The sequence below is a fragment of the Desmodus rotundus genome, chromosome 2, assembly GCF_022682495.2.
Source record: "Desmodus rotundus isolate HL8 chromosome 2, HLdesRot8A.1, whole genome shotgun sequence".
Taxonomy (NCBI): Eukaryota; Metazoa; Chordata; class Mammalia; order Chiroptera; family Phyllostomidae; genus Desmodus; species Desmodus rotundus.
In genome coordinates, this window is record NC_071388.1 from 22,036,919 (window position 1) to 22,052,374 (window position 15,456).

The 15,456-nt window shown below is 37.2% G+C and overlaps 1 protein-coding gene across 3 annotated transcripts in view; it reads left to right on the forward strand.

The window, feature by feature from the left end:
• GMPS (guanine monophosphate synthase) overlaps positions 1–15,456 on the forward strand; it is a 50,401-nt gene that overhangs the window by 15,464 nt on the left and 19,481 nt on the right. For 2 of the 3 annotated variants that reach the window (XM_024562953.3, XM_053918037.1), the window contains exons 2-4: positions 6,259–6,440; positions 11,106–11,220; positions 14,171–14,268. In XM_024562953.3, the coding sequence (XP_024418721.3) occupies positions 6,259–6,440; positions 11,106–11,220; positions 14,171–14,268 (395 nt within the window). Of the gene's footprint in view, positions 1–311; positions 388–6,258; positions 6,441–11,105; positions 11,221–14,170; positions 14,269–15,456 lie in introns of all 3 variants that reach the window. The other variant, XM_053918036.1, reaches the window with a different exon arrangement.

The following is a 15,456-nucleotide window of genomic DNA, read 5'->3' on the forward strand; positions in this document are numbered from 1 at the left end:
TTTTTGATACATCTTTATATACCACAGGTGGCAAACACAAGGCCTGCGGGCCTAATTGCCTGGTCTCCACCTTGTTGTATCTGACCAGGCACCTTGTTTCTACCCGGCGGCAGTGCTGAGCTCCTTGCCTCTAGATAAGGGATAGTTACATTTATACAGTCCTAAAATTACATTTGGCCCTTTGAAGGCAAACGCAAGGCTGATGTAGCCCCCGGTGAAAATGAGTTTGACACCCCTGTTCTATACCATCAAGTATTTTGATGATTCAGCATCTCTCGAGAGTGCCCAATTACTTTTGGGATTTTTTCCAGGCCGCTGACAACTTATTCTGCAAGTTTTGAGGCTAGCACTTGATCTTTCCAGAAGATGTCAATGGAAGTGTTTCAGGTAATAAACAGAACTCACTCCTTATTCAAATGGTTTTTAAAGGTTTTGCTGACTGAAATAAATGTTAAGGGGTTGCATTTGTCCAGTTATACCACCAGGGGTAATAAGCCACTATACTTTTCAGGGATCTTTTTCAGGTGTTCATCGGGTACATGGAGGAGTGATCTAGATGGTGAGTTACATAAAGCTCCACCATATCTATTCTAGATAACTTAATTTTCAGCCAAGTTCACCTATATTTCTTTCCCCGAACCCTTGGGTCATCTTTCTGTTCTAAGAGAAATTTCCTGAGAGACTATGGCAATCTCTTTTCCATAAGGGAAAATTTAAGAAACAATGTAATTTCAGAGATTGTTTCACCAATGTTGGGATTTTTCAGCCAGACAGGACAGCAAACCACTCTGGCACCATGGAGACTTTAAACAGCAGTTAGGCTAAAGAGTAGGCCAAGGCCTCGCAGGGCTTGGATAGTATTTTGGACTTCATTAAACTTTAAGGGGAAGTTAGCTGTAGGGTTTTGAGCAGGGGGAAGACTTGAATCAGATTTTTTTAAGCACACAGACATTTTTACCAATTGATGGAGGTCAGCATCACCAATAGTGAAACAAGATAGCATTTTTCCTTATTATACTACATCAGGAGGAGGCATAACATCACCAGTGTAAAACCTGTTGTCAAAAAAATTTACCTGGGATGTAATCATGAGGCAACAAATAAATCCTGGTTGTGGGCACTCTACAAAAAGCTGAACTTAGAAAAAATTTCAATGTCCTTTTTTTTTCTTTTAAAGATTTTATTTATTTTATTTTTAGAGAGGGGAAAGGGAGGGAGAGAAACATCAATGTGTGGTTGCCTCTCACGCGTCCCACAGCCCAGGCATGTGCTGTGACTGGGAATCGAACCAGCGACCCTTGGTTTGCAGGCCAGCGCTTAATCCACTGAGCCACACCATCCAGGGCATGTTTCTCTTCTATGTGACTTTAATATTGAATTTTTTGAAGAAATCTTGGTTCAGATAAATTCTATAACTTTATAGAGCTCCCTCTTCTGTACATTATGGCTGCTTGTTACCTGAGGATTCCTGGCTCTCTGGTCCCTCTTCTTCGTCCACTTTAGTCTGGCTCTTCTATTTCCTTTTTCTCCCTTGTCCTTGTCCTACTTAATTTTGAGTCTGCTCCTAGCAGTTTCCCCTCATTGTGAGCCCTGTCTTGGAAGGGAACCCTGGCCTGTTAGTTTTGAAGGTTCATGGGGATTTACCCCTTCCACATCTTTAGGCCTCACCTTGGGTCTCTTGCTACCTGTGCACCACTGGAATAGGCACACCTCCTCCCAATGCGGCTGCTGTTCTTTATTTGGCCCCAGTGCTTTCTAGCTAGTACCTATTGGCAATTCTGGAATTTTCCTGTTCTCAAGTTCTTGATGAGGCCTGGTTGCTTCCCACACAGATGCTGTAATACCAGGATTTGTGACTTTGGTAGTTTGTTACCACCAGCTTGAATTTTGAGGTTCTTAGGCGTTAATTTGTCATTTAGTTATAAGGTAAATGTGTTTGGTTTCGCTCTCCGTTTGTTCAGTGATATGTGGGGGTTCAGGAAGATCCAAAAATGCCATCTTCATCTTCTCAGAATCTGCTAGATTCTTTTGCTTTATTCTTCAATAGGGTGCATATTCAGCACCCTATTTAAGACCCTATAGGGTCCACATTCAGGTTTAGTTTTTTCCTTAATATTGTCCTGATATCTTAATGATATTTTTATGAATATCATTTACTTTATTATGATGACCTCAGGTCAGTTGAGATGAATGTAAACCTTAAGCCTTTAGTCTTTTGTCTTCCGTTTTTAAATAGATTTTATAAATTGCTATAATAGATTTTTCTGTTTTCTGTCGAAAGTCATTTGTCTTTACTATTGATATGAATAACAATGTCTTTTCTCATTAGGGTACTTTACTAACCTGTTGAAGGTTTGGAAGTCTAAATATCAAACTTCAATTCCATGTGAAGTAGGAGTAAAGATTCAAGGTTTTAAGGAAAAGGAACTTTTGCTTTTATTACTGGTGACCTTTTTGCTTTTCTCTGAGTTGTTGAAGCTGTGTGCTGAATAGGATAGTTGATAGTTGAGGTAGGAAGAAATGAGGCAAAGATTGATGCACAGTGTTTCCTCATTGACTTCTGGTGTAATGTGATTGAACATTTTAAAAAATTGCTAAAACTAAAAGTGGAACTGCTTTTTGACCTGACAGTTCCACTGCTGGGATTATACCTTAAGAACCCTGACACACCAGTTCAAAAGAACCTATGCACCCCAGTCTTCATAGCAGCACAATTTATAATAGCCAAGTGCTAGAAGCAACCTAGGTGCCCATCAGTAAATGAGTGGATCAAAAAACTGTGGTACATTTACATGGTGAATACTACTCAGCAGAAAGGAAGAAGGAGCTCCTACCCTTTGCGACAGCATGGATGGATCTGGAGAGCATTATGCTAAGTCACAGGTGGCAAACACAAGGCCTGTGGGTTGAATCTGGCCCGGCACCTTGTTTCTACCCAGCAGCGCCAAACTCTTGCTTACCTGTTACGGAGTCGTTACATTTATACAGTCCTAAAATTACATTCAGTCCTTTGAAGGCAACCAGCTGGTGAAAATGAGTTTGACACCCCTGTGCTAAGTGAAATAAGCCAGGCTGTGAAAGACCAGTACCATACGATCTCACCTATAAGTGGAACCTAACCAGCAAAACAAACAAGCAAGCAAAATATAACCAGAGACAGTGAAATTAAGAACAAATTGACAGTAACCAGAGGGGAGGTGGAAGGGGATAAGGGGCAAAAGGTGGAGGGATTTTCAGGAACATGTATAAAGGACACGTGGACAACACCAAAGGGGGGGGGGTAGGATCGAGGGTGGGAGGTAGGGATGGCTGGGGTGGGGGGCAAATGCAGACAACTATTCTTGAACAACAATAAAAACAAATCGCTAAGAAAACAACATAGAATTATCTTTTAAAATACATTTAAGTAAGAATTAGTTGATTTGAAGAAATATAGAACTGTTTATATCACTGCACGAAGGTAAAACAACCATAATAGTGATCATGTAAGCTAAAACTATGCAGTGATTTTAATAATCAATGGGAACATTACAGTAGTTTCATGACCTTTAAAAATTCTTGTTAAAACATTAACTTTTACAGTTAATTATAAAAATATAGTGAAATAAAATAGTAAAACTATTATATAGTATAGTATAACTTAAACCATTAGAAATGTTGAGCCCTGGCTGGTGTAATTTGAAGTATTTTCTTGGGAATCACTTCCTCTGAGACATCCTTTTCGTCACCACAACCTTTCTTTCTCATCGATACTAATGAGTTTGCTTTTTCTAAGTTCCTCTGGCTGCACATTCTAGAGCAGGGGTGTCAAACTCATTTTCACCAAGAGCCACATCAGCCTGGCGGTTGCGTCCAGAGGGCTGAATGTAATTTTAGGACTGTATAAATGTAACTCCTCCTTAACTTTTAGGGAGTTGAAATTACATTTGGCCCTTTGAAGGCAACTGTGAGGCTAATGTGCCCCCACCACCAGTGAAAATGAGTTTGACATCCCTGTTCTAGAGGTTCTCAAACCATAGCAGTGTCAACATTGCCAGGGCCAGCTATTTGTTCTGTAACTCCATTTACGTTGGATTCAAATTTCACTTCCAGCATACCACTTTTCTTCACTGCACTTTCATCTTTGTTGGTAAGCTTTCTCTTTGGATTATCCATATGTGGAAAATGGCATATGGCTTTATCACTAGGTGTCAAGGATGTAACAAGTTGTACTCTTGTCCCTTTGTTGTGCAGTGACCAATCACCAACAGATTTTGAAAGAAGGGACATGATTGGTTACTGATCATGATGTTCATCTGCTAATGTGATGATTTGTGGGCTGAGAACTGGCACTGAGTGTGTACTTTATATACTCAGTTAATATATGTTAACTGAAATTTGAGCCACCTTTTGGGGGGCTAGTCTTAGTTAACTAAAGCTTGGTATAAACCATGGTAACTGAAATTCGTGCATGTTGGAATCATGCAAAGTGAGGTTGAACTTGGATTTGGTAAAAAAAAAATTGTGATGGTGATAATGGGATTGAAACATATAGTGGTCTTTAAAAAATACTTTATTCTTTACAAAAAATAAATTACGATTAAGGAATTTTAGATACATTCCTAAAGGGCATTGTGTCTGTGTGTGCGCATGCACACATGTACAGCAAGGTGAAGGGCAAAGGTCTGGAAGGAGAAAGTTTTAGCATTTTTTTGCACTAATATATTCAATAAACTCCTTTTTTCTGTGACCTGGTTTTTCAACCGTTGTTCAGTAGGCCTGTGATTAAAACCGTCATGTTTGTGATCTGAGTAATTGTTTCTGGTGTGTGGTTTGTCCTTTTGCACATCCCCCTCTGTAGATGGTTGTGGTCGTTGCTTTTTTCATTACTGTGGCAGGAGTGTGAGTAGTATTGTGAGGTCTGCATATATTTTTTCACATAAATGGAAAGGGAAGAGGGATGGAAAGGGTTACACAAGTGCCAAAAAGATCTATTTGAGCTTTTTTTATGCACAAATTTATAACCCACGGGGGAAAAGCTCAAAATACGTGTGTCATATACATTTAGAATATACTGAAAAATATATAGAAAGTAAATTTAAGATCGCTTATAGTTCTCTCACTCAGATACAACCTTTGTTAATATTTTGGTGTATATCTGTGTATTTTTTCATACATAACACGTACACTATTGTGCTTTTACACAAAATAATTTAAAATGGGACCATGTTGTATGCTTCCTCCAAGTGGATTTCCAGGGTATGTACACATTGTAAAAGCTTTTTCATAAGTAAAATATCCAAAACAGCCTAGAGATTAGACTAAAATGAAAGCAATGTACCTATCACCCGTCTTTAATGATTTCAGTACAAATGCAGTTATGTTTTATCCATAACCACCTACACTTGTATTATTTTGAAGCCAGTTCCAGGTGAAAAACTTCAGTATAATAGTGAATTTTGTTTTGTTGGATCACTTTCTAGAAAAGTGTTATCAAGGTACTACACAGAGATAAGATTTAAAAAACCTTCAAAATTTTAGTGTTGTGGGTTAGATGTATATATATCATTTTCCCCAGGTAATGCAAATAACCCTAATAAAGTGAATTGGGGCGTGCTTATACTCTGACAGCAAACTTCACAGTTTCTCATCAGTATATCCATCATAGGAAAGCTGTGAGTACTAAGTAGGATGACCATATAATTTATTGCTCAATTGGGGTGCTTTTGGGATTTGAAAGAGGCATTATTAATAATAATGCTAGTGTAACAGGCATAAATCAGGACTAGATTGCAACTGGGTTCTATGCTTACTGTATTAATAGATAAGGCATATAAGATACATTACACATAAAATGACTATCATGTAGGTAATAAATGGTAGCTTTTGCCTTGGCAGGGTAGCTCAGTTGGTTAGAGCATTGTCCCAACACATCAAGTTTGTGGATTTGATTCTGGGTCAGGGCACATACAAGATTCAACCAGTGAGTGCATATTCAACCAGTGAGTGCATAAATACGTGGAAAAGCATCGATGTTTCTCTCTCTCAAATCAAGGAATAAAAATCATAAAAAATAAATTGTAGCTTTTATTAAAGTGTGTATGCTGGTATGTGGGTATGTATAAAAACCTTCATTTTAAACGAAGTGTTTTGAATTGATAATTTAGAAAGTCCTCAGTTAACAGGTTTTGATTCTGTGTGTTTTCGGAGCTGGCAGTGACCACTGTTTTATAAAGTAGCCCTAACTTTCATAATTAAGACATGTATTAATATTTGCAGGTAGAAAATGCTGGAGGGGACATTAAGGATGGCTGCCACCACTACGAAGGAGCTGTGGTCATTCTGGATGCTGGTGCTCAGTATGGAAAAGTCATAGACCGAAGAGTGAGGGAACTGTTCGTGCAGTCTGAAATCTTCCCCTTGGAAACGCCAGCATTTGCTATAAAAGAGCAAGGATTCCGGTAGACTTTTCACTTATGTTTTTCTGAGGAGATTGAGCTTACATTGTAGGATATTTTATTGTTCATTTGCTTGGCATTGCATTTTGTTTTTAATGAATATAAGATATGGAATGGTTTTATAAGAAATCTCCCACACTTCTAATTTTTTAATTTAATTTATTTATTTTTAGAGAGAGGAGAAAGGTGGGGAGAGAAAACATCAACATGTGGTTGCCTCTCAAGCGTCCCCTACTGGGGACCTGACCCACAACCCAGGTGTGTGCCCTGACTGGGAATCGAACCGGCGACCCTTTGGTTTGCAGGTTGACACTCAGTCAGCTGAGCCACACTAGCTGGGGCTGATTTTTTTTTTTTTTTTTTAAGAAAAATTTAAGTTTTTCCACTAAAAAGATTACTGTAATTTTAATTGCAGTTTTAAGGACTTACCATTTGAATATTTTATGTTTAGCATTTCTGGGTCAGACTTAGATATGACTATTGCGTTCATTTATTCATTCATTCACTTGGTCCTGGAACATTTGATCTAAGGAATATTTATAGTATATGTAAATGATAAGAATTCTGTGCACAGAAGTTTGCTTCCCATCCCAAGAAATTAACTTCTAAAATATAAAGATATCCTAAGTCTAATATAAGGGCTAATTTCAGCTTGTACTCTTAGAACTAGTCCAAACAACAGCCAACTTACATATAAACGTCTTCCTTTAGCAGCTCTTTCTGGTTAATTCTATGCCTTTTCTCATGAAATTAATGTTTTTTTCTTATCCAGGAGTAAGCAACTGCAGTTTATATCCTTAATTGGCTCTTAAATGTTAATGCTATGTTTCTCCCAAAATATAAAGTTAATTTTTCTTAAAAATGTAACTTTTTTCTAATGGGAAAAAATTAAACTTTTAAAGACTTCATAGACATATATACATGGTCCTGTGATTCTTGTTTTTGACTTAGGCTGACTTGGAAATCAGAAATGGTAGATTTAATTTAACTCTGTTTTAGTTTTTAGTCTCAGATACAGGTTAAAACGGCTATCTTTTTTAAAACTGTAAATCTTTACAATAAGGGACTCTTGAATTTATCTAACTCAACCTGTCTTCATTTGCCAGTGAGAACCAGTTTTAAGGGATCAGAAAATTTTGTGAGAAATCTGAATGGCTCTCTTGTCAAACCCAAGCCCCTTCACTCCCCCACCCAAAATAAACCAACAAAAAAAGTCCCCAGCAAACTAGCAGACTAATTGTTTTAGAATAGGGTAGACAAATAGTTGGCAGTAGAAAAGTCTAATGGGTTTTCCTGGCACCTGATCATAACTGGTTCCTAGGTCCTGCTTGTGCCTAGAGCATCCTCTCTGTATACGAGTGTAGGAACTAGAGCATGTGGCTTTATTACTATAATCTTGGCTGCTGAGGTAAGTATTTCACCACCTTCTTTGTAGAATAAGAGTTTGGCTTTTTAAAAAAAAAGATTTATTTATTTTTAGACAGGGAAAGGAAGGGAGGAAAGGAGAGAAACATCAATGTGTGGTTGCCTCCTATGTGCCCCCAACTGGGGACCTGGTCCACAACCCAAGCCTGTGCCCTGCCTGGGAATTGAACCAGTGACCTTTTGCTTTGCAGGTTGGTGCTCAATCCACCGAGCCACACCAGCCAGGGCAGAATAACAGTTTTATGACATGACACATGTTTACCTACATGTTTGTAGAACCTTGATCTGCCTGATAAAATTGATATCTGAAATGGCTTATGGCTTATTGGGCCTTATAATTGTAAGTTACTTTCAAAATAGCAGGATAGACATAGAAGACTGGCAATGAGTGATTATCTTTTCTCAAGATTTAATGAGATTAGAATTTTCATAATTGGTTTAACTACTGCTTGAGATTTTATTCTTGACTAAGACCATTTCCTTCTCAAGTATTAAGACTCTTAAGGCCTAGAGTTTATCAGATTAATGAGGGATGCTGGGCAGTCCCATGGTGGCTATCCTTTATTAAACTAAATATACTGAAATTATAGAGGTTCTGACTATTAAATATGTTTTATAAAATTTTAGCTTCTGCATTTTTAGGGAGGTAGGTTACATATTTACCCTTAGGGCTAATCTCAAACTCCTTTAGAATTGTTATCTTAAAGATGTTAAGTTTATCATGTGAGTAGGTTTTCTTCAGTTTCTTTTTGAAGAATATAGGCTAATAGACAATGAATAACATACAAGGTTCAAAGAGTGGAGCTTTTGAGCTCACTTAAATTATTTTTTTATGTGTGTGTGTGTGTATTTAAGATTTTATTTATTTATTTTTAGAGACAGGGGAAGGGAAGGAGAAATAGAGGGAGAGAAACATCAATGTGTGGTTGCCTCTTGTGTGCTCCCTACTGGGAGCCTGGCCTGCAACCCAGGCAGGTACCCTGACTGGGAATCGAACCGGTGACCCTTTGGTTTGCAGGCCTACACTCAATCCACTGACCTACACCAGCCACGGCTATTGTTACATTTTTTAAAAATTCCTGGGGTGAGGGAGAATGAAGAGGGTAAAGGGGGTCAGATTTATGGTGACAGAGGGAGACTAGACTTTGGGCGGTGAGCACACAATGAAATATGCAGATGATGTATTATAGAATTGTACAATTGAAACTTAAATGTTACTAACCATTGTCACTCCAGTAAACTCAAAAAATAAAAAAAATGCTCTAGCTTGCTGAGTAAGTTCTGTAAATTTGACTTCTTTTATATTATTTTTCTATTTTTCTGGATGTACAATATCTTAAGTCTAGTGTTTTAGTTTGTATGATTTTGCATGGAAGGCAGCCACTAAATTATAAAGTGAATTGTAATCTAGATTTGATTGTAAGTACATTTTGGTTAGATCTCGGAATATATGCATATTTTCCTTTAGAAATATAGATACATCAGGATTCCTGAAAACTCAAACTTAGGATGAACCTGAGAATACCTTAAATGGAGTAAAGGGCCTCAGTTTGTCTGTATTTATGTAAGAGGGCGTGTGTGGCAAACTGGAGAGTGCATGTAGTGTCATAGTGTAAGTCTGTGGTTCCAGAGTGAAGGCCTAATTTTGCCAGATTTCTCCCTCGTTTTCCCTAAATTAAACCTGGAAATCTGCGTTTTTATGGCTATAATAATCATAAAATCCATAACAGTATTAGTGTTCTAAATTTTCTTGAATCAGTGCTAAGTGTCAAATTTGATGTACTGGTGGCCTGGTGAGGAACAGATTCCAGTTTACAGCTCCCTTTATACTAATAGTTTGGTTCTTAAGTTAACCTACAGAAAGAATGCTCTGTGAATTGTAGTGTCGCTAGATTATAATATTGACCTTGGCTCTCGGAGCAGGGCATTTGGGGCAAAACTGATGTTAGCTGCCTTTTCTGGATTTCAGGTAAAGTTGTTGGGAATGTAGAACAGGTTTTAAACTGGCAAAGTTAGATAATTCTTCATATTCTGCCATCCTTTGTTGTAGAATATTTGCTCTGAGTTTTCTGGGGCCTTCATAATACTTTTAGTAACCTGCTTTACTTCTTGCCTCCCAGAACGACCTATATTTTCTCTAGCTCCCAGAATTCTCATTTATTTTCTCCATTGATGAGGGAAATAATCAAAACAACTTTATGCCACCATTGTGGATAGAAACATTGGTATTTATATATTTGGAAGTTGTGTTTATTAACAAGTGAATGTTGAATTGATACTTCAGTACATGCAATAAAGTAAACATAATTAAGCCACGTGGGAGGATACTGTTGGGTTGGCCAAAAAGTCCAAATGTTTTTTTTCTGTAAAATAAAAGACACACTTCATTTTCACCAATGATTTTATTGATTTGGATATTTTGAGTATGTCGGCTATCTCTAGCTCTTGGCTTCTAGTGAGTAGAGGCTGGGGTGCTGCTAAACATCTTCCAATGCATAAGACATCCCCACAGCAAAGAATTATTTGGCCAAAGTGTCACTAGGTACCAAGAAACTTCGCAAGCCCCTTTTGACACGTTCTATCAATCACGGCACCTTCTCCCTACACTGCACAAGTCTTTTTTTGCCTTGCAGTTGTGTTTTTACTTTTTTTTGAAGTAATAAAGCATAATACACTGAAATGTTGCGTATTTTCTTCCATCTTCAATATTAAAATGGCTGCCCTCAAATCCACCAATTTTGATGTTTTTAAAATTGTTTTTACATTTCTTTAAAAAGATGTTATTTATTTTTAGAGAGAGGAAGAGAGGGAGAGAAACATTAATTTGTGAGAGAGACATTGATCAGTTGCCTCTCCCACACCCCCAATTGGGGACCTGGCCTATACAACCCAGGCATGTGCCCTGACTGGGAATCAAACCAGCTATCTCTCCGTTCACAGGCCAGCACTCAATCCACTAAGCCACACCAGTCAGGGCAGTTTTTCTCTTTTTTTTAAACGCACACTGATGTGACAGCTGTCACAATACAATCTAACAAAATTGTTTTGAATGAAGTTAAAGACAACTAAGTGCTACTAGAGCCATCTTACGAAAAAAAACTAAGTGAACTTCTTGGCCAACCCAGTAATTGGCTGTGATAGAATCTGGATATCCTATAATATACCCAAAACATAAAATCTCTGAATCTATAGACTTTATATAAAAATCAGCTTCTTCACTGACTCTCTTTCTTCAATCCACAGTGCTATTATCGTCTCTGGAGGACCTAATTCTGTGTATGCCGAGGATGCTCCCTGGTTTGATCCAGCAATATTCACTATTGGCAAGCCTGTTCTTGGGATTTGCTATGGCATGCAGGTACATCTGTGAATTTGTCTTAATTATTGATTTAATTTTATTCTGTTTGTATTCCTGCTCTGTTAGTATTTTCTGTCTTCAGACTATTTAGGATATGTAGTTGTATGAAATAATTTGTTTATATTACAACTGTTTATGAATTGCTTCACTAATATAGCAAAACTGACCTTAGTAGGAATCTATTTTCAGAAAAGTAGATTACTGCATACAACAAAATACTGTCCGTTAAAATAAAAACAACTTAGACCTTCAGATATATAGAAAAGTAGCAGAAATAGTACATGGAGCTCCTGTATACTTTTGCTTATTTCCCAAAATGTTGACGTGTTTAATTACTTTTAAGAGTAAGTTGAGACATGACGATGTCCTTGACTTGTATTTCCTAAGTACTAGGACTTTCTCCTATATAACCCCACTACAACTGTCAAAATCAGAAATTAACATTGATTCAGTGTTAGCATCTAATCCATAGAGTTCATTCACATTTCACTGTCTTTCTCATCAGTGCCCCTCATTAGACCCTTATCCAGTCTTGGACCGTGTGTTTAAGTTGGCACAACTGTTTAGACTCCTGTAGTTTGGATCCACTCCTCAGTCTTTCCTTCTCTTTCATGACCTAGACAGGGTTTTTTAAAAAATTACTTTTTAGAAATCCCTAAAAAATAAGTATGAAAGCCTTCTAAACAGGTAGGTGAAATAGCTTTAAACTTTACTGCAAGACACCATCTTTGTAAAAAGCCTTTAATTTGAACTTTATGGACTTTTAAATTCTGTAGAGTACCAACAGCTTTGGTTATCTTCATCATTCAGCTGTCTTCTAATTAAGAACTGCAAATTAGAGGTGCACAAGGTTCATTGAGTATATAGAAGCAAATTTCATTCAGCAAATTTGAATGACTGCTCTGGGCCACCCACTTTGTTAGGCCCCTGGGGCTATGAAGAGACCTGAATGCAGTGGTGAGGTCTGTTTTGGGAATCACACTTGCTTGAATGGCTGGAGTAGAGAATGAATGGGGAGATAAGAGATGAGATTAATTAGACAGTGGCCATTTAATGGAGAGTCTTTGTTCAATAAAGGACTTGGACTTTGTCCTAGAGTCAAGGAGTCAGCAAAAACTACAGCCTCCCACCAGATCCGGTCCACTTCCTGGTTTTGTTTTTTTTTTTTGTTTTGTTTTTGTTTTTTTTTTGTTTTTTTTTTTTGTTTTTTTGACTCGCAAGCTAAGAATGGTTTTTATGTTTTTAAGTGGTTGGAAAAATCTTTAAAGAGAATTATATTTTGTGACATGTAAAAATAAAAAATTCAAATTTCAGTGTTTGTAAAGTTTCATTTGAACACAGCGAAACTCATTACTGTTAAGTACTGTTTATGGATGCCTTTGTGCTACAACAGCAAGAGTTGAATAGTTGCTTCAGAGACAGTAGGGCCTACAAAGGCTAAAATACCCTCTGGCCCTTGTAGGAAAAAGTTTACCAATCCCTGGTATAAATGCGAAAGAGCCATTGAAGAATTTAATCATGGACTAACGCAATCTATATTTTAGTAGCTAACGTTGCTACAACCGTGTCTCAGAGATACCACAGTTTTAGTTCCAGGCCACCACAATAAAGTGAGTCATGATTTTTTTTCTCCTTGTGGAAGCTCTTGCCTTCAGTTTGTTTAAAAAAAAAAAAAAGAAAGAAAGAAAGAAAAAAGCAACATCTATGAAGAGCAGTAAAGTAATAAGCACGGTAAAAATGAGGTATACCTATACTGGGTTAAACAAGGTTTAGCAAGTTTCCTGAGAGGCTTGACCCAAACTTTTTTTTTAACTGAGTTTTTTTTTTTTTTTAATTAAAGATTTTATTTTTAGACAGAGGGGAAGGGAGGGAAAAATAGAGGGAGAGAAACATCAGTGTGTAGTTGCCTCTCACACGCCCCCTACTGGGGACCTGGCCTGCAACCCTGGCATATGCCCTAGACTGGGAATCGAACTGGTGACCCTTTGGTTCTCAGGCTGGTGCTCAATCTACTGAGGCACACCAGCCAGGGCTGACCCAAACTTTTGCTGCAGGAAGATTTATTGTGAATGTCTAAGAGGAGGATATATAGGGCAGCATTTGGTGATGGTTTTGAAGAATATGGCACTGTGCATTATGAGAATGAACATTTATTTAGCCTTCTGCCTACCTTTCTGTTAGTCTAGATCAGCTGTCGTCATGCATTATTATGACAGATATGACACCTGTTGTGGAGCAGCATATCAAGATGAGTTGTGGTTATTCTATCAGTGCAGATTTAATGTTTGCAAAAATCTAGTTTGTATTTATTTGGTGTTGGAAGATTTGGACATATGTAAATGTAGGTTTAAAAAAGAGATTGACACAGGAAGGGCAGAAGGAAGAGACCATTTGAAATAAGTGTGTTTAAGTGAATGGGATTTGAACAAATGAATTCAACTGAAAGACTAGATTTTTTTAACTTATCCTGTCTCCATAGCACAGCTTTCTGCCGGCTTTCAGACTCTTCCTTTGGGGCCACACATGAAACAGCTTAGAGGAATTTATACCTGTCTAGTTTTAATACCATAGCTCTTCTTGTTTACTCTAGCCTTTTCTAAGCTCATATTATCTTTTAAAATGCTTTTAATTTGAATTCAGAAGAACATATTAAAGAAATCTATTTTTAACAGATGAATTAATTAATGTATATTAAATGGAAAATCTGCCAGTGTTTAACAGAAATTAACCTCAGGTCAGATTTTTAATCTAGTTTTGTTTTATAATGATGTCTCTTAATAACTTTATATATAATAATGCCAAGTTACCTACATTTATCAAACTGCCTTTATTTGGGGGGCACAAACATGCTAGATCCTAAAAATAAGAAATATAAATTATTAAATTAGCAAAAGAAAAACGTATTTTACAAAAATTTATGCTAACATTAATTTATTTTCTCTTTGAACAGATGATGAATAAAGTATTTGGAGGTACTGTGCACAAAAAAAGTGTTAGAGAAGATGGAGTCTTCAGTATTAGTGTGGATAACACATGCTCGCTCTTCAGGTATTGCAGATATTTTTACAAGACCAAGAATGGTAGTAGAGTAATTTAAAGGTGGGATTGTTATGCTCCAAAATTAGAGATTCTGTAATTCTTGGACAAAATTAAGGCCACAGCACTGGCCAAAGGTAGAATTGTCATGGTATTTGTTTTCCAGTTTGGTGTCACGACAGCAGAGGAGGTGTGATGCTAACTAGGAATAAGGAGAGCATTTACAACATAATTTAAAAGCAACTCTGCAGTCTTGAACACCTACTTGGGATTACATATTGTGATGCCAGCATTTGTAGTTTTCCTTTTTCCTCTTTGGTGTGGAGTGTGACTCTAAACGTGTACCAGATGTGACAAATGGATACCATTTTAAACTGCCCTGCATCTGCCAAATGCATTTGTATGCCTTCCCCCCACCACATTCTTGCTGGGTACTTAGTGAGCCATCCGTTTGTAGGCCTCATTACTTAATAGGTGCTTTGTCTCTTAATTTTCTTAATTTGAGCATAACTATATCTGGTATACTATCCTTTTTAATACAGTGAATGTATTAATTGATTTTATTGCTACATGATAATAGATTAGATGTAAAGCTTTAATCTATTTAAAATTTGTGAGTGAGGTGTTCACTAATTCCCTAGAATTATTTATCTTCTGCTTTACTTAAAAGTAACAAATCGACCCAGGCAAGGTGGCTCAGTTGGTTGCAGCATCACCCCAGGCACCAAGAGGCAAAAGGTTGCATGTTGGATCCCCAGTCAGGGCACATACCTGGGTTGTGGGTTCAGTCCCCAGTTGGGGCATGTGCAGGAGGCATCTGATAATTGTCTATCTATCTGTCTGTCTCTCTCTTTCTCCCTTTCCCTTCCTCCTTCTGTTTCTAAAATCGATGCACATATCCTTGAATGAGTATAAAAAAATTTGTTGACTTTTCTGAAAACCAGAAAACTTAAGTGTTAGTCTCTTTCTTTCTCTTTGGGTTTTTTCCATGTTTTGAGTAAAGCCCATTTTGATGGACTATTGGTTACTTCTTTTTGACCTAGATTTAATATTCTTTTACTGGCTTTTGATAATGGATAGAATAAATTTAAATTCCAGCAATGTTGCATTACTTGCGTATTTCTATTTTCTTGATCTATACATATGGCAAACTAGTATTTCTAAAGCAAAAGGACAAACTTTTAGTTACAAGATGAATAA